The 18,994-nt window shown below is 52.4% G+C and overlaps 1 protein-coding gene across 1 annotated transcript in view; it reads left to right on the top strand.

The window, feature by feature from the left end:
* RGSL1 (regulator of G protein signaling like 1) overlaps positions 1 to 18,994 on the top strand; it is a 26,241-nt gene extending 7,247 nt beyond the window's left edge. The window contains exons 2-18 of the mRNA XM_059854854.1: positions 1,791 to 1,856; positions 2,332 to 2,415; positions 2,673 to 2,747; positions 3,429 to 3,558; positions 4,351 to 4,455; positions 4,723 to 4,884; positions 5,029 to 5,978; positions 6,435 to 6,497; positions 8,532 to 8,763; positions 9,387 to 9,490; positions 12,519 to 12,648; positions 13,335 to 13,521; positions 14,572 to 14,710; positions 15,271 to 15,395; positions 15,910 to 16,304; positions 18,710 to 18,805; positions 18,933 to 18,994. Of these exons, the coding sequence (XP_059710837.1) occupies positions 1,791 to 1,856; positions 2,332 to 2,415; positions 2,673 to 2,747; positions 3,429 to 3,558; positions 4,351 to 4,455; positions 4,723 to 4,884; positions 5,029 to 5,978; positions 6,435 to 6,497; positions 8,532 to 8,763; positions 9,387 to 9,490; positions 12,519 to 12,648; positions 13,335 to 13,521; positions 14,572 to 14,710; positions 15,271 to 15,395; positions 15,910 to 16,304; positions 18,710 to 18,805; positions 18,933 to 18,994 (3,105 nt within the window). The remainder of the gene's footprint in view (positions 1 to 1,790; positions 1,857 to 2,331; positions 2,416 to 2,672; positions 2,748 to 3,428; positions 3,559 to 4,350; positions 4,456 to 4,722; positions 4,885 to 5,028; positions 5,979 to 6,434; positions 6,498 to 8,531; positions 8,764 to 9,386; positions 9,491 to 12,518; positions 12,649 to 13,334; positions 13,522 to 14,571; positions 14,711 to 15,270; positions 15,396 to 15,909; positions 16,305 to 18,709; positions 18,806 to 18,932) is intronic.

Here is an 18,994-nt window from a genome sequence, read left to right as displayed (position 1 = left end):
AGCAGATGGACTGACAGCCCCCACACCCGGTGCTGAGGTGCCACCAGGAACCTGCTCTGAAGGCAAAAAGTTTGCCCCAGCAGGGAGAGGGGAAAGGTTTTGTGGCATTTACATTCTCTGAAAAAAATCTTTTAAGATTTTTCTCTTGAGAAGCTAAAAAGCTTAAAAAAACCAACCAAACAAAAAAAAACCCCCACCAATTCTTCTTTCATTTGCTTCTCCTGTGTTGTGCTCATGTGCAGAAGGTGTTTGAAAATTATTTACCCCCAAGTGATTATTTCATTAGTCTTCAGTGTGAGTTGTTTTAACTCATTGGCCAATCAGGGCCAAGCTGTGTTGAGACTCTAAAAAGAGTCACCAGTTTTCATTATTATCTTTTTAGCATTCAGTAAGTGTCCTTCCTATATTCTTTAGTTTAGCATAGTATTCTTTAATATAATATAGTATCATAAAGTAATGAATTAACCTTCTAAAAACATAGAATCAAATGCATCATTCCTGCCTTCCTCGGTGCAGTTTCCCAACAAATACAACAGGGTTTCATTTCAGGACTGCCCGAGTGTGTCTGCAGGGCTGGCCATTTAAAAAGTGACATTTCACAGCATCACAGGATGGGTAAGGTCAGAAGGTGTCTCGGGGTCTCTGCTGCTCACAGTGACCTCCAGACATGTCACAAAGTCTCTTTTCCCAGTCCAGTGGTTGAAGAAGGAGTCAGAGCTCCTCAGTTCTTGGTCTCAAGGTTGTTTATTGTTCCTTATCTATAAAATTCTTTCTCCTGCCCAGCCGAGGTCGCTCAGCAGGACAGACAGAGGCACTCTGCCTGCCCCAGGGCAGTGTTATCTTTTTATACTAAAACCTACATGTACAATATTTACAATTACTTCCCAATACCTATCACCTATGTTAGACAGTGAGCTTCTACTCTAAACCAACCCAAAAGTGCCAACATCACCCAGAAGATGGAGGCCAAGAAGAAGGAGAAAGGCTGGACATGCCCAGATTCCTCCATCTTGCCCCCTGAACCCCCATTCTAAAAACCCCAAAAATCTATTTTTCATGATAAATTCACCATCATTCTACTTAAACTTTCATGGCTTGCAATCCTTCATCTAAGGTTGGTAATTTGCTCCATGGGTCATAATCAAAACCACAGGTGTCTTGGGCTCTGTGCCAGGGTCTCTGAGGCTCCTGGCAGGGGTCCTGGCTGCTCAGGACAGCCAGAGGAATGTCCTGGGCTCCAACAAGAAGGGACCACCTGGTCCAACATCTTAGCTCAAGCAGGGTCCCCTGGGCCCAGTACTGAGGATTGTACCCAGATGGCTCTTAAATAAGATCTCCACTAAGGGAGACTCCACAACCTCTCAGGGCAACCTGTTCCAGTGCTCAGTTACCATCACAGGGAAGAAGTTTTTCCTCATGTTCAGGCAGGAATTCCTCTGTTCCAATTTCTGCTCATCCTATTGCTCAGTACCACCGAGAACAGCCTGGCTTCCACCCTCTGCACATCCCCTCTTCAGGCACATACAGACATTGCTCAGATCCTCTCTCAGTGTTCTCCTCTGCAGGATAAGCAGGTCTGGAGGGAGCTGCTGAGAGCCCTCAGTCCCCCAGGAGTCACCCAAACAAGCGTGTCACAATCAGGGTGGCACTTCGGAACGCAGCGCCGGAACCCTGCACCACCATGATGACTGCTGGTGAGTTCCCTTTGCTGGGGGCTTCAGCCCCTCTAAACACACCCCAACAGGTGGAAAAATGGGGGCAAAAAAGCACTATTAAGCTTTGAAATGTAGGTCCTCCCTGTAACACTGCTGTACCTTGATGGAAGAGGGCATTTCCAGGGGCACCCACCCACCAGCAGGCTGATGCCAGCCCACCTTCCTGCATCCAGATCTTTCAGACATGAATTAAACTTTGCAGGGTGCTGGGAGCTGTTGGCCACTGGCATTTACACTGAGTCCTGGGTGGATAAACTGTGTTATTCCCAGTGTCTGGGTAAGGCAGAGGAGCACAGCTCCTGCCTTGCAGCCACCTCCCTTCTGCCCTATGGATACCACCACATTTGTGCCCAGTCTCTGTGAACCTTTGCTGTTTGGGAGGCTGCCATTCAAACTCCCCAGCTCCTGCACGCTCCTGAACCTGGTGCTTTCCAAACAGCCTGTGCCACCCATCCCAAATCACATGTCACAGACTGCCCCAGCTCCAAATCCTCCTGCATGAGCACAGGACAAGCTTGTACCACATACCCCCTAAAGCTGATTCCCCCCCAAAATTCCTCCCATGGCTCACAGCTGGCAACACAAAGCCCAGGTAACTTTCTCTTCTCCCCCTGTAGCATCCATAGCCTCCACGGACGTGGGGCTGCTGCTGCAAGATGATGTTTTTGTTGACTTTTTCAACATCTTTCTGAGCCTTCCCGTAAGTCCACTCTGCACCTAAAACCTGAAGCCTTTCAGAGCTTCCCTCAGGTGAACTTTGTGTGGCATTTTAGAGGCTGCAGGAAAATTGGGCTGGAACAGTTCAGGCTGGAAAATGAGGGAGACCTGAGGATTTCAACTTGGAGATAAAGGGTCTGAAAGGGAATTCTGTGTACTAGGAACTAACTAGAACCCTGGGCTCTGGGCTCCTCTGCCACCCTCCATCTCTTTCAGCTCTCTCTTTCTGTTTCAATCCAGATTTTTGGGCAGACCCCCCTTTACATCAGTGGCACAGGTCGGTGGTGCCTGTGGCCAGAGCTGCCGAGCCACCTGGTGAGAACATGCCCCTCGTTAGAAGGGAGGAGCGGGAGGCAGAGGGAGGAAGAGCACGGGGCAGGGGAGGGAAGGAGCCGATTTGTCACTGCCAGGGCCCCTCTCTGGCTCTCTGTTCGTGCAGCTGGGCGATCATTTCAACCCCAGGCGTTAAGCCCTGGGCGGAGCACGATCCATTTAAAGTCCTGCTGCAGTTTATGGGGTCTATCCATAAACACCGAGAGCATGTGGGGCGGCTCAGAAGGACACAAACATCAGCCCCTCGTCCTGGATCCCTCCTGAATTCAACAGGAGCCAAGCCCTGTGGGTCACCGCGCTGGCTCAGCCCTCCCTCCCCACTCGTCCCCGTTCCCCCCAGCCCTTGCAGCGCTCGGATCCCAAAGCAAACAGGAACTCCCGCTCCTCTGGAAGCCCCCGGGGAGCTGCCATGCCTGGGCTCTGAGAAGGCGGGTGAGGAAGAGGAAGGAAGCCCTGCAGGAGCCGGGGCTGCCGCGCTCGTTTTGGGGACAGGCAGCGGCTGTAACTCGAGCATCCCCCTTGTACCTCAGCACCACCATCGCCATAAAGCAACAGGGCGCCTTCCCCACCTCCTCCCCGGTGGCAGGGAGCTGTTACTCACCCTAAAGGCCGGGCAGGAGCCGGCTCCTCGCTCGCAGCTAATCCTCTCCTTGGGCAACGCAGGATGCCAGCCCCGCGGCTTTGCTGGCTTGGTTGGAAAAGCACCGTCTGCCTCACTTCTGCAAATCCAGCCTGTGCCTGCACCTCGTCCTCTGCCAGAAGCTGCTGGCTTTCATTCGCTCGGGGGAAGCAGGTGAGTCATCGCGGCACGGAGGAAATCGGATCGGCTGCTCCTCTGCGCCCGGGCTTCCTCTCGCTGCGGGGCTGGCACTGCCGGGTGCCTGCCCAGTGGGTCGTGCCTCTGCTCCGGGTTAGGAAGGCGTTGCACATCCCATTTTTAGGGATGCAGCAGGTGCCGGTGGGATTTACCCCTCCACGCTGTCATAAGTACCTGCCCAGCAGGGTTTACCGAGGGGCTCAGGGGTGGAGCGGGGCTGGAGAGCATCTTAGGGCACGGGAAGCCGAGGTGCTGATGCTGCCTGGGAAAACAGGCTGTGGTCTCTCTTACTGGCAACAACTCGGGATTTTGCTCACTTTGCCCCTAAAACGAGTCCTCTCAGTCCAGCCAGGTACTTCCTCAGCCTGCATGTCAACTGCCGCTGGAAAGAAAGCTGTGGCAGCAGGAATACTGATTCTCATTTCGGAAAAACAAGCAATTCACTAAGGCTTTTTCTGAGTGCATTGCTGCTGCTTCTCCAGTCGGGTTGAAACTCAAAGCTAGAGGAAGTTGGGGGCGAGCCCCAAACTCAGGACAGAAAAGATGGGCATTTGCAAGGAAGAGAGGCACAAGAACAGGACAAGCTGTCCCTGACAGTAGCCACTTATCCTTGCAAACACCCCGTGTGCATCCCACAGCCTGCCTGAAACTCCCAGTTCGGGGTGATTTGCTGGTCTCCCTCCAGCAGCCTCTCTCAGGGTGGGAGCTGGAGTGTTTCCTTGGGATCTGGCAGGCAAGCCCTGATGCCATCTGTGCCGTGTCCCACAGCAGAGCTGCTGAACTGGCAAAGTGCTGACCAGTGGCTGCTGGAGAGGTGCATCAGCGGGAGCCAGGGCATGCAGCACTTCTGCGCCTTCCTCCGAGGAACCGCAGGTGGGCACGGGATGCTCCACAGACCCCTCCCTGCCAGCCATGGTCCACCTGCCTGGCAGGAGGCTGGGACAGAGCTGGGGCCATGGGTAAGATGCCAGAGAAAGCTTTGGAAGGTGAGCCAGCAGCGGAGCTGGGAGGGAGATGCACAGCCGTGGCTTTGCTCCGCTCTGTTCCCTCCGTTTGTCCAGGCGATCTTTCCTTCTGCTTCATCCACCCTCGGGGCTTCCAGGGGCTCCTCCCAACTCGCATCCTTTGTCTGATCTGTAGGGGAAGAACTGATCGACTTCTGGCTCATCACTGAAAGGCTCCTGGGTCTGGACGAGTCGGATGGGAGTCAGAGGGAACTGTTCTTGTCCCTGGAGCACAGGCTGAGAGCCACTCACCTGCGTGAAGGCTCCAGCATCCTCACCTTCTGCACCACCATCGTGGGTAAGAGGAGCTGGGGATGAGCACTGCCCTTCCAGAGAGTGGATCTTCCCTGGCTGCTCCCAGGGGGATGGGATGCCATCCCCTGCCTGGGGAACAGCCTGCACAGAGCCACCTCCCTGTTGTAATTCCCTGAATCCATCTCAGGATCTCTTCCAAAAGCCAGGCACATCCAGTCCATCACCACCAGGAGGGAGATCCTAAGCAAGATGCAGGAACAGGTTCTTTTTATGATTCAGAGTTACTGGCTCCCTAAATTCTTTGTGCACTGCAAGATGGGAATGGAGGAAGAGGAATTGTGCAGGCCTTTGCTCCAGGAGTATCAGGAACGTTTATCACAGACTGCCTGGCAGCAGCCCCCAGGCCTTTCAGAGCCCCTCCCCACCATGCACATCAAAAGGAGCCAGGGTGTGCCAGGGCCCTACTGCAGCCAGAAGGCCAAAGCAGAGGTCTGGGCTCTGGTCAAGGAGGGGAGAGACAGCCAAGAATTGAAAATGGCTACTTTTCGGGTGAAAGCAGAGAAGCAGCCAGAGCCAGCTGGGAGCAGGGAGGAATTGTGTCTGGATAAGGATGCTGTGGGATCCATTCCCCAGCACTCACAGCATCCTGCCTTTGGAGGCAGAGGAGGAGCAGCATTTCCTGGAAGACCTCAGTCCAGTGCAGTGCAGGATCTGGAAAACCACTCTAAGGAGAAAATGCCCTCTGACCTGCTTCCCTCTGCATCTCTTGCCCGGCTGCCATCCCTGAAAAAGCCAATCAAGACCTTGGATTTCCTTCCCTGGGCCCTGAGTGCCGAGGCTTGTGCTGGAAGACCCTTCAGAGATTTCCTGCAGCACCAGAACCGGCCCATGGAGACTCATCTCCTGGACCTGTGGCACGACCTGGAGGAGTTTCTGCCTGTGGTGCTGGACTCCAACAGAGAAAACAGCTTCTTCCTGCGCCATCTGATTGGGGAGAAGATCTGCAAGACCTACCTGGAGGACAGCAGCATTGAGAAGCTCCCCTTGGAGACCAGGACTCTCGTGAGTTTGTGGAACCGTCTGATCTGTGGGGAATTCTCCCCCTGGATATTCAGAGCCCAGAAGGAGATTTGCAAGGTACACAGGGGTGCTGGGTCAGGCTGGGAGGTACAGCTGGCATCGGCACCCCTGTGGTGGTGTGAGGGCTCTGGGGATGTTTAGGAAGTGAAGCATTTGGAAAATGAAGAGGAAAAGGGATTAGGAAGGGAATAACCTGCAGTCACCTTGCAATGGACCAGGCCAGTGTAGAGGAGCTTCCTCACTGGTTTGCTGGGCAGCAGAGCAGGGCTGGGCAGTCACTGAACATCTCTGGTGACCCTGGCTAGGGGCACATTCCAGGACCATCCTTTTGCACCCACCATAGCTCCAGCACAACCCCAGTAAAACCCATTTGGAGTCCCAGCCCTTCTGGGCAGCCCCATGGACCAAGCTGGATGTGCAGGCGTGTCCTGGGCATGTCAGCATGTCGTGAGCCACCCGTGGCACCAGCACTGTCACCCTGCCTGAGGACAATCCCCCTTTGCTCCTCCTCAGGTGCTCTGTGGCCTCTATGAGGAATTTCTGGCTGCTGATGACAGGACGTTCCTCCAGTTTGTGGTAAGGGGGATGCACAGGGGCATCCCCTGGGGGGTGTGCAGGCTCCAGTGGGGATGTGAAAAGTTGGAGAGGGAGGGAGGGAGGGAGGAGAAACTCAGCATTAGCTGCAGTGGTCTGGCATCCCACAATATCCCCAGCCAGTGCTGCCACAGGGTGACACAGCAGATCCTACCCTGCTCCAGCTGCCTGGAGCAATGATCCTCAGCTCTTCCAGCACAGCACCCCATTCAGCTGGCAGCACTGCAGGCACAACCTGTGAGAGCTCCCCTGAGACAAGCTGTGACCCTGCCTAAAAGCTGGGAGAAATGTAATTACAGGCTTGTAGGGTAGGCATGGGTGAGCCCAGCACTTCTGGGAAATGATCTGCTCTTTTTTCCCTTGCCCACACTATTAATGTGTAATTATTACTGCTATTAATGTGACTCATGTGCAGGACACACATGGGATAACCCTGCCCCAGCACCAGTGCCTGCCCAGCACAGCGGGGAAGAGGCCATGCAGCCTTTTAGCCTATGACTCAACCACCCTCAAGTTTTCCACATTTTTTCCCCCACCAAAAAGGGTGATATAAGAAATCAGAGTCACACAAGCCCTGCTCCCAGACTATTATTCCTCCTGGCATCAGAAATCCCATAAAACCTCCCCAAAATTCCAGCATTACACCCAGCAACCCCCTTGCAGGAGCATCCCACCTGCACTGGTACCCGTGCAGGCAATTCTTCTCACTGCAGATGGTGCTCTTCAAACCAACTGTTTCCCCAAAATGAAATGTGAAATCAGCTGCTGATCTGGGGATGTTAAGGAGAGGCTGTCAGGGCTTGGTGTCCTCAAAGACCTGGCTCCCAGAGCCTCAGCCAGGGAGAGCCGAGCACTTTGGAAAAGTCAGCTGGCAGCTCCCAGCTGCTCTTAGTGGGAAGTCAATTAGCTGCTCAGGTTTTAAAGCACCTCTTGTGGAGGAAATCTCCCCTCTGAGGCCAGAGCTGCTCTGGGAGTGCAATTAGCACTTCAGCAGGGTCGGGCCCTGCTCTCTGTGGGCACCATCCCAGAGCCAAACTCCTCCCGGCGCTGCTGCTCTGCTCTCAGGGAGCTGCTGGCAGCTTAGCAGGGTTATTTTGGGTGTCTGCTCTCAGCTCCAGCCAGAAACCAGCCACTCCAGCCCTTAGGCTGAGCCAACTGTTTGTCTTTGGGGAGAGGCAAAACCTGCAGGAGGGTTTGGGGCAATGAGGGAGGCACTCCCAGGGCACCAGCTGGAGCCAGTCCTGGTGACAGCAGCCCACAAAACAGGACACCAGGCTGCTGGGGACACCTTCAGGGGTGTTCCCAGCCCTCCTGGGGGGATGTTTTCTCTCCAGGAAAGCTGCAAGGCCGTGTCTGGCCTACCTCTGGCTGCCTGTTCATCCCAGACAGCCTGAGCTGAGCTTTGTGCCCTCATGGATTCCTTCCAGACTGCTTAAAGCTCCAGGAGAGGTCTAAACCAGGCAGGTTTGTGGTCTGAGGCACACTGAAACACGTGGGTGATGCCTTGTGCAGGCTGACCTAGAGCAGAGGCTGGACAGAGTTAAAGAATAAAGTAGGGATTTATTTGGGGCCTCAATGGATCCACCTTGGGCAGCACAAGAGCCCAGCCAGGGCTGCACCCAAGAGGGACCAAAATGGTCACAAAATGGACAACAGGTCACGGGGTCTCTCACTTTTATCAGTTCTGCTCCATTTGCATATTGGAGTTAATTGTCCAATTCCAGCTCCAGCCCATGCAGTCCCACCCTGCTTGTTTTTCTCTCTCCAGCCCACGTTGTTTGTGCTCTTGGGCTGAGATTTGGATCATTTGTCCTTGGTGCCCAGCTGGAGCAGGAATTGTTTTGTCTCCCTGCTCTGTGCAGAGAGCTCTCCATCCCCTCATGTGAAGCCCAGACCCACACACTAAGGCAGAACAGAACCTGAAAAACACAAAAGCTCAAACCTGAGGCATCCTGGCACAGTGCTGGAGATGGGGAAGGTGCTCTGTGCCATCACCCTGCCCTGCTCTCACCACAGGCTCCAGGCACGGATGTCCCCGTGGCCGAGGTGCCAGGCCGTGCTGCTGGCAGATGGGGACACTTCCACCTGTCCCAGAGGATGAACCAGTCCCTGCAGCTGGGCCAGGCCTTGCATGGCACGAGGAGCTTGGAGGAGATCTCCTCCAAGCACTGGCAGCTGCTGGCTGCTCGGGATCTGCAGAAAGGGGGCTCCATCCAGGCAGAGATGGAGCTGCTCCTGGGCAGCGCTGGTAAGAGGGGGCTCTCCATTCCTGGTGGGGCTCATGTTGGCTGAAGCCACTAAAACATGTTTCATGCTCTGGTGGTAGCCAGACAGGTGATGGACATCATGGGGTGGGCTGGTACCGTGGGTCTGGGAGCTTTCATTTGTATTGAAAGCTTTGGCAGCTTTTTTTTCCTGTCAAAATCAGTCAGAGCTGTCCACTGGGATTTTAGACAAGGGCCAGATTCCCTCCTGCCAGTACCAGGGGCACCAAATGCCACATCCCTGCACTGGCCTGGATCACCAAATCAAATGAAGGCTGCAGCAAAGTGGCTGAAGCCCAAAGGCAGCAGTGGCTCCTGTCACCCCAGTGCCACATTTTGGCCTTCTGAGGGTGCTGGGACTGCCCATGCTGCTGCTACTGGTGTAACCCCTCAGCTTTGTTCTTTTGGGAATTACACCCATTTTCTAGGGCGACAGCAGTCTCCTGCAGCACCCCTGTAGCTTGTGGGCCCTCAGTTTTACCCAAGAAATGCAGTGCCACGGGTGGATCGTGGAGCAGGACACACAAGGGGACAAGGAAGGTGCCAGTGCTGTTGTAACCAGAGGCAATGGCCACGGGGTCTGTCCCCTCTCCTCTCTCTGATGCAGAATTCCAGAGGATGATAGCAGATGAGCTGGCTGTGGGCAGCCCAAGCAAGGAAGAGGAGCTTCTGCAGCTCATGAGTGCAGCACTCGGTGAGCCCAGGCAAGAGGTGGGGTGGGCTCCCAGACATCCATCACCCTTGGGCAGCTTCTCCAGAAGGAAGGGCCCATCCAGCCACCACAGGCTGGGCTCTGGGGCATTAACCCAGCCAGGGAGGGTGGCACTGGGGGATTTCTCTAAAGCAGATGCTGAGAAGGTCAAACCATGAGAGGTGAAGTATCAGTGATGATGTGAGAGATGGAGAGAGTGTGAGGTGGTCAAAGAGTCCAATTTTATTGTGGACTACAAATGCTTATAGACTGCTTTAGGAGGGCTAGTAATGCTTTACTACAATGATTGGGTTAAAAATCATATCAACAAACTTGTACATTTTAAATATCTCTTACTTGCAGAAGTCTTGATGTAATTTTCTTTTTCCAGTAAACCCATCTGATTGAATCTTCTTGCAATCTTGATTTAATCCTCAAAGTTCTGTTTGCTCTTGCCAGGCATCCTGTTATCAAATCTCTCAAGCTAGCCAGGTCCAAAGTCCATCATCATCTGTCTTGTGTGTCCCAGTATCCCAGTAGTGAAGAGCTCCCTCAGTGTCTCCTGGGCCAGAGTCACCATGTGGAGGCTCCAGGGTCCAGCTCTCTGCTGTCACCTCTGCCTGTCACCTGGGGAAGAGACCAGCCCTGTTTCTGTCCCCACAGCTGTTGCATCTGAGAGGATTGCTCGAGAGAATGCTGCTGCTGCTGCAAGGAAGAGGGCAGCTAGAAAACGCAGGTCTGGCACCTCACAGCACACAGTTTTGCTCCTTCCACTCTTTCAGGTTTTTCCCAGTGCTCCCCTGTAGTGCCAGTGCTCCCTGTTTGCTCATTTGGACCTCTCAGATGTAGGGTGGCCTGTGGGTTTAAACTGCAGAATTACCAGGGAAAGGAGAAAAATTAACACTCCCCACCCCCAGTTCAGATTTACTCTTCACACCTTGTGCAAATCGTGTGCACTTCATCCCCAGTCAACCCCCAGAAAGCCACCTGAGCAGTGCTTAGATTCCCAGAAGGATCACTTAAAATCACACCGTGGCCATCCTTAAATCTCTGGACTCACATCTCACCTCCTGGGAACACTCCAGCCATGAGTCCTTGCAGCTTCACACTGGGATACAAAGCAAATGGAAAAATGATGGTGAGCACCTGGGCTGAGCAGTTCTGCAAATGCACCCTGCCCAGCATCCATCCCACCCCAAGGGGCCAGACAACAACTGCTATAAATGCATTTTTTCTATGGCCCATCAGCATTGATATTCCATGCAGACTCTCACCCCAAACCTACCAAATCACTTCTGGGCCTGCAGGCTGCTGGACTGGAGGAGGAAACACTGCAGATAAGCAGATCAGACACTCCCATGTGCAAGAAGAGAGTCCAGGGGAGGGTATCTAGTGCCCTCTACCATTGTCCAACCTCCTTCAGGACCAGAAATCCAGTGGGACCCCAACCCCAGGGCCATCCCCTATCAGCTGCTCCCCACCTTAGCCCCCCTTCCATCACACCAGTGCCCTCCTCGTGCCTCTGGCTGCCCTTGATGCTCTCTCATCTGGCAGGTTGGAGGAGGAGGGTGAGGAGGACGAGGAGGATGAGGAAGATGAGGAAGATGTGGAAGAGGAGGAAGGACCCTACTATCAGAAGAAGAAGAAGCAGAAACAGACGCAGAAGCAGAAAACGACAGAGAAGCAAAAAAAGACGGAGAAGCAGAAAAAGATGGAGAAGCAGAAAAAACAGAAGCAGAAGAGGAAGGAAGAGCAGCAGCAGCAGGATTTGTTGCCCTGGAGCAGAAAGCCCAGGTCTAGGCGTCCTCAGCTTGTGCAGGAAGGGACAGAGAACTTAAAGACACAGAGGATGGTAAGGAAAGACCCTGTGTCCTCCCAGGCTGAGGGTGTTTGCCAGGCAAGGAAGAGAGGAGGTGCTGTGAGACAAGGGATGCCACATAAATGGGGTGAGGGGGTCAGACTTGGAGAGCTACAGAAAGGCAGCAGGGAAAGGCTCCCTGAAACAGGGGTCTCCTCAAGCCAGGTCTCATGGAGATCTATTTCACACCCAGGATAGCTCAGCTACCTTAGAAGGCATAAAATCAGCAGGATGGCTTCTGTGGCAGTGTTGGAAACAAACAGGCTTTAATAAAAGGCAAAATAACAACACTTTTTACAGAGAAAAACCGAGCCAGGTGCAAGAGGTTCTTGCTTCTGGTAAAACACCTCGCAAAAGCCATTAGTTTCTTTGTTCTCTTCTTTTTCTAGTAAATTGCTCAGGTGGGACTTTTTGGCTCCTGTCCAATTGGCTATCCTTAAATTTGAGGTGAAGTCCCCCAAGTCCTATGAGATGTCTTTTTCGCTAATTGAGGAAAGAAACTTCTGGGCTTTTTTCTGTTTTAAGGAGACAAAGGATAGTTTTGTCACTCCATCAACCGGGGGCACATTCCTACAGCTCCCTCCTGCAGGCTCAGGACTGGCTGAGCCATTCACACCATCCCCCTTGGCCAGCAGGGAAACTGAGAAATGCTGGAAAGCAGAGATGATGCCTGGGGCACAAATCCTACTGCCAAGGCTGCTCCAGCTCACAGTGCTGGGTCCAAAGAGGAGGGCCCAGCCGCAGTGCTGCAGCTGCCTGGCTTGTGGTATTTTCAGGGGCCCCTGTGGCAGTAAGGAAAGATGAATCTCACTCCATGTTCTTAGAAGGCTAATTTATTATTTTATGATCTATATTACATTAAAGCATTGAGAAAGGATACAGACAGAAGGTTTAACAAGATATTAATGAAAAACTCCTGACTCTCTCCAGAGCCTCAACACAGCTGGCACTGATTGGCCATTAAGTCAAAACAATTCCCATGAAACCAATCAAACAATGACTCATTGGTAAACAATGTCCAAACCACATTCCAAAGCAGCAAAACACAGGAGAAGCAATCAGATAATTATTGTTTTCATTTTTCTCTGAGGCTTCTCAGCTTCCCAGGAGAAGAAATCCTGGGCAAGGGGATTTTTCCAGAAAATATAACAGTGACACTGGCTGATGCCACGTGTGCTGTCTCTCCACAGGGATGGGCCTGGGATGCCATCCGGGAGCTTGTCAGGAGCTTCTGCAAGTTCCGGAGGGACATGAAGAAACACACACGCCGTGCAGAATTTGAGGAGTTTCTCCGTCAGGAGCGAAGAAACAAGAGGGAAAGTATGTCCAGTGTCCTGCCACCCCTGCTCCTCCCTCCCCTAGGTTTAGGTAGAGAAGAAAATGGAAAAAACCTGTCCCTTACCTCCCACCACCATGACTTAGTGCCCTGTTATGCTGTTGCATCTTTCTCAAGCAATGTTGTATATGCAAGTTTGCATCCCTGCCTAAAAAAAAGAAACCAACCCAAAACAGGAAACATTAAATGGAGCTAAGGTGAGACAGGCCAGAAAAACAAACAAAAGGAAATTGTTTTCTGGGCAACAGGGAGCTGACCTGAACAGAAAGTTTACACACAGGTTTGAGAGGAGGCAGGAAAAGCAGTTAGAAAAGTAATCTACTAAACACACAGAAACCCTATTTAGATCAAGAGAATTTTGTATATGGGGGAAACAAATTTTTTCCCTTTCATCCTCACTCATCTGCTTGTGTCAGAGCCAGGGCCAACAGCTAGACAGACCAGCAGGCTTTAACAAGAGGCCATTCCCTATGGAAACAGCGAACATAAACACTCTGTGGGTGCAAAGAGGAGGAGAGATGGGGGAGGTCACCAAGCTAGAGAAAAGGTGTAGCTCACAGGGCTAGAAAGGCCCCCAGCAAATTGCATGCAGCTAAGGGAAACCCAGGTGAGGTGAAGGAGCAAACCCAGTGCTGGGCAGCAGCACACAGCATCTCTTCCCCTGCCTCAGACTTGCCTGTCAAGGAGAAGAAGAAGAGCAAAAGTCCTGCCAAGAGCCCCCACAAGGGCAAGGGTAAGGGCAAGGGCAAAGGGCAGCAGCAGAAGGTGACACTGATCAAACGCCGCATTTTGGACAAACAGATCATCGTCGTCAACTTCCTCGTGGATGACCTCCGCTTTTACCTGGAGATGGACAGGTAAGTTCTGCTTCCACCTTCTTCTAGGTGCTCAGGTACCTGGTGGTACAGAATCCCAGAATGGTTTGGGTTGGAAGGGAGCCTAAAGGTCATCTCATTCCAGCTCCCTGCCTTGGGCAGGGATGTGTCCCTCTGGACGAGGTTGCTCAGAGCTCCATCCAACTTGGCCTTGGCACCAGCCTGCCTTGGCTCTGACCTGAACCTATCTCTGATGGAGACCTCCAAAGGCCAAACTCATCTCTGATGGAGACCTCCAAAGCCCCCGTTTCAGCCAGCAGTCATCCACTGGCTCAGGGTTCCTGTTTGAAATCCTTTTGGTTTGGCAGTCCCAAGCGATTCAGCGTTTGGCTACACCATTCCGGATGTCCCAGTTGTGGTGACATTTCTCCCTTGACTCTGTCCACATTCCCAACAAACCTCTAAGCTCAATCCATGGCCAATGGGCACCAGCCCTGCAGCCAACACGCCCACAATAGGAAAATCCCCATCTTTTAGTCCTCCTCTTTTCCCAAAAAGTGAACCCTGTGACCACGAGGGTGGCAGAAGAGGGAGGTGGCTTTTCATACCTCCAGTGTCACTGCTCCACGGGATTGCTTTGAGGATTGAGGATTGCTTTTCCTGGCCAAGCAAACACCCAATTGTCGGATTAAGCTCTTTTCTGACCCAGAGATGGGGCAACTGAGTGGTGTTTTAAAAACTTTTATTCCATTTTCAGTCTCATGTGAAAGATGAGACAATACAGATGTTATAATTCACACCATCACAATCAGAAGCCAATTAATTCTTAATTTCATTACACGATAAGTGTTTCTTGGCCTATCAGCTTTTGCCACACCATGCTTTAAATGCCTTAAAGCCAATCATCTAAAATTACTCCTCCTGTGTCCCACTACAATGCATCTTTCATAGTTCTAGTTCTCTAAAGTACTTAGTCTTTTTTTGCAAGGCCAGAGGAATTTAAGAATTTTCTACAAATCCACTTCCCACACCAAATTTAGCAAGAACAGGACTGTCTAGCCAAGCAGTTAAGCAGCACTCGTGCCTTTGCAGGTTTTCCAGGCTGGCTGACGGCGTGGAAGCTACAGCACCCCAGAACATGGAGTCAGAAAAGCATGGTTCCTTTCTCAAAAAGAAACTTGAGGTCATCAGCAAACTTTTCCTGGACTCTGACATCCCCCCCAAGCTGCGGGTGAGACCCCAGGACCTGCCCAGGAAGGCTGGAGGCTGCTCATTGCTCAAGGCCATGGCACCACAGCTGGGAACAGTGGTGGGGAAAGAGGAACAGGAGGGGGTCTGGATCTGCTGGGGGGGCTTTGGTGTGTGCTCTGGAGCTCGGGACTTCCACATGGGCTGGGAGGGGTGGGAAGCACCCCCCCCCCAGCAGGTGCTGATAAATTGAGAACAAGCATGTGGAAAAGGATGGGAAAGATGGGGATGATTCTCCAGCATTACCTGCTGGAGAAATGCCAGGCCTGGAGTGCCAGGATGGTGCTGCACAGCACCAATCCAGTCCTTTCACTCCTCAGAGGCCAGTGTCACCATCATCTCCTCCCAGTAGCTCTGCCATCTCCCCCTTGGAGGGCACAATGCTTCCCACAGAAACCCAGGTGGGATCCTGCCCTTGTGCCTGGGGCAAGCAGCCAGGATGGAATTTAGGTCTCCGCTTAGAAACTGCTGAGGTGAGGTCAGGCTGAGAAACCTGGCCCCATCAGGAGTGCTGCAGAGTGCTTTGGTCTCTTCTGTGCCCAGGTCAACATCTCTGAGAAAGAGAGGGATTTAATCTGGCGCTCATCTTCCAAGGGGCCGCTGACCCGGGCCATCTACCACAACGCCAAGGTCGCCCTCTTTCCCATCCTGATGTACTTCTGGAGAAGGTACCTCTCCATCCTCCCTCTTCCAAGGTGGAGGAGGCTCTGGAGATGCCACCCTTTATCTCCAGCCACTTGTTCCTCTGCCATCAGGGATGCTCCCAGGGAGTTCTGGCCATGGAGAGAGACAAGGGGTGCTCCCAGGGAGGAGTTCTGGCCATGGAGAAGGATCAGGAATGCTCCCAGAGAGGAGTTCTGGGCATTGGAAGGGATCAGGGAGGTTCCCAAGTTGGAGTTTTGGGCGTGGAGAGGGATCAGGGAGGTGTTCAGGGAGGAGTTCTGGACATGGAGAAGAATCAGGGGTGCTCCCAGGGAAGGATTCTGGGCATGGAGAGGGACCAGGCATGCTCCCAGGGAGGAGTTCTGGGCATAGAGAAGAATCAGGGATGCTCCCAGGGAAGAATTCTGGGCATGGAGAGGGTGAACAGGGGTGAGCTGAAAATGCAGACGAGATGCTCCCCGTGAGCTCAGCTGGAATTGTCTCCTTGGAGCTCTGCTGTCCTTGCTGTTTCTCACGCAGGTTCTGCACCTGGAAGGTGATGAGGACCTTTCGGGCCTACCAGGAGGTCAGCAGCTCTGGGATCCCTGAGGAGGAACAGAGCTCTCAGGAGTCCAAGGGGGACAGGAGCTCTCAGGAGCCCAAGGGAGGCAGGAGCTCCAAGGTCCCACAGCAGGAGAGGAGCTCCAAGGTCCCACAGCAGGAGAGGAGCTCTCAGGAGCCCAAGGCAGGCAGGAGCTCCCGGGTCCAACAGGATGAGAGGAGCTCTCAGGAGCCCAAGGTGGGCAGGAGCTCCCGGGGCCACAAGGAGGGCAGGGTTCCAGCCTCTCCACCTGCAAAAGCCCCCTCGAAAGCACGCAAGAGCCCTGGTCCCAAGAAGTTGGAGGCCATTCCCTCTACTACACAACATGCTCCAGGTTTGTTCTTCCAGTGCAGAAACACCCAGACCTGACATCTTTTAGGTTCCCCTGGAAAGACCTCCTCCTTCACACAGGCTTTCAGGATGTATGTGGTGCAGGCCTGCTGGGAAAAGAGAATGAAATATTTTGGTTTTTCCTGTCAAAATCAGTCAAAACTGTCCAGCGGGATCTTAGGCATTTTCTTTGGTGAATAGGGAAGTGAGCACAGAGACTTGCCATGCAAAGAACTGTTGCATAATTCCTATTTATTTCAATAGCCAAGTTAAAAATAGTCAGGCACACCCCCTGAAACAGAAATAAAAACCCCCAATCTTTTGGGCTGCAAGTCAAATGGGAGCAGGAAAAGGAGAACAACTGTGCAGCCAAACACCAGGCCTTCCATGGAGGGTGCTTTGAATATCTGGAATGGAGAGTAAGCTCCATCAGGGTTCGAGGTGACATCTCCAGGGAAAGAGATGTTTTTTCCTCCTCATCCCCTTGTTTAGTTTTGATACAATGAATAACTCTAAACTGGAAAACACAAAGTGATGCTGAGCACTGTCAGTCTGCCTGACAGCCTGCTCCTTGGCTTGAATATTCATTTGGAAATTGTCTAATTGATTTTTGATTAAAGGGGAAACCAAAATAGGCACATACTAATCTTGCTTTGACGGATGAGTGGGCGTCAGCAAGCTGCTGCTCTGCTCCCCTGTCATTTATCACTGTCAAGTTCTGGCTAAAAAGCAGCAGAGTTTGAGGATTTGGATGCCTCCAGGCAGGTGCTTGAGCTCCTGCTCCCCAGCAGGGCTGAGGTGACACAGCCCTGTGCTCCAGGAATGCCAAGCCATGTCCATAGCTCCAACCACCTCACCCCCTTTGCTATTCCCATGGACAACATCCAGTCTTCAGCTTGGGTCTCCACCTTGTTACAGAGCCTCACTGCTCTTCCAGGACCTTCTCAAAAGTAGTTGTTTTAATACAAAAGTCACCAAAAAACCACCCCAGGAAAACTTCATGTATCACACATGTATTCCAAGCTGGTGATGGGGCAGAAACCTTGGAGTTATCCAGGACAAGGACAGTGTTTGCCAGGGTCTTCAGGGAGCAGAGAGAGTGACATCCAGACCGATTCAGATCAGAGACAGGAAGTCGTTTTTTACACTAGAGGGTGGTAAAACACTGGTATAGGTTGTCCAGAGAAGCTGTGGCAGCCCCATGCCTGGGAATATTCAGGATCAGGTTGGATGGGGCTCTGAGCAACCTGGTCCAGTGGAAGGTGTTGGGGGCTGCACTAGATGGCCTTGAAAGGTCCCTTCCAACACAAATTATTCTGTCTTTAAATCAGTGCAAACTGCTGCAAGGCTTGGGGCAGTCCCAAGCAGCACAGCCCGTGTTTAACTACAGCCACAGAGTGACTGCACTTGGAGCTGCTCTGGACACACAGAAAAGACTCTGATCTCTCCAGAATGGACATTATTCCCACAGGGACTACACTCCCCAAGCCACCTCTCCTTGCTGCATCTCACGGGGATGGGTGAGACATGGGGTCAGAAAAACCAGGAAAATTTTTAACAGCAGCCAGGCAGGAAAAAACCCCTCAGCTTGCCTGGCATGTGGGGGACAAGATGTGTGACCCAAATTAGCTGCTGTTTCTGACTGTGCTGATGTCCACACCAGCTCCCAAGACACTTTTCTGCACCTTATGCTTCCAACAATGACCTTTCTCCAAGGGTCTTGCTTTTCTAACCTTTAGGTAAAAACTTTAGGTAAAAACTTGCTTTTGAGCTGTCATAAAAAAAAAAAAAAAATTGCTTCTGTTGCCTTTTAAAAAGCACCAAAATTGCTGAGGAAAAGACCTGTAAATGCAGAGAAAACCTCCTCTCCTCCTCTTTTACTGTGAGGGATGTGCAGGCATGGTTTGAGCAGGGCTGGGGGGGTGACAGGCAGGGACCCATCTGCCATCAGCAGGCATCACTGTGGCACTATCCTCAGGGCACTCCTGGGACAATCTGCCCAGGCAGGCACAAAGCCTGGCACACCTTTCTTTTTCTAGAATTTTTTTTTTCCAGTTTGTTTTCTCAGTCATCCACAGATGTGGTTCAGAATGCTTCAGCTTGGCAGGTGAGAAATGCATAAGCTGAATTAGTAAATGTGAGTGTCCAAAGAAATTTGAGGACAAACCTCCTAATGTGCCTGTATTTAAAAAAATATATTAAAAAAATCTGCCATTTCTGCCACCCAGCCTTGCCACAGAGCCAGGGTGAGACATTCACCCCCAAACTGTTTCACTGTCAAGGAGATCTCAAGTCCTTGCTCAGCCATCCTTCCTTGTGCTCTGGGTAACCTCAAATGATTTGAGGGGGACACCCGTGCTGTCCCCCCTCTTTTGCCATCAGAGCAGTGCATCTCTCTTCCCCCACCAGGTAAAAAGGCTGTCCTTACCTACACATTGTCAGATGGCCTCGAGCTCCTGCTGCCACGGCCCCCCAAGAAAACTGAGCCTCCAGAGGAGCAAAAAGGTGAGGAAGCACTGAATGGAGCACTGAATGGAGCCCTCCTGCTCCTGAGGGATGTGGGGACAGGAGCTGGGCTGGAGGGGTCCCTGCAGCAGCCCTGGTGGGAACTTTGTGCTGTTGTTTCCCTCAGCTGCAGATCCCAGTGGGGAGAAGAGGCCCTCGCTCAGTGAGCCTGCCCTGCAGGCTGGGTAG

Source organism: Haemorhous mexicanus, chromosome 9, assembly GCF_027477595.1.
Source record: "Haemorhous mexicanus isolate bHaeMex1 chromosome 9, bHaeMex1.pri, whole genome shotgun sequence".
In the NCBI taxonomy this organism is placed as follows: Eukaryota; Metazoa; Chordata; class Aves; order Passeriformes; family Fringillidae; genus Haemorhous; species Haemorhous mexicanus.
The sequence above is the reverse complement of the archived record's forward strand: the minus strand, read 5'-3'. Positions and strand labels throughout refer to the sequence as shown.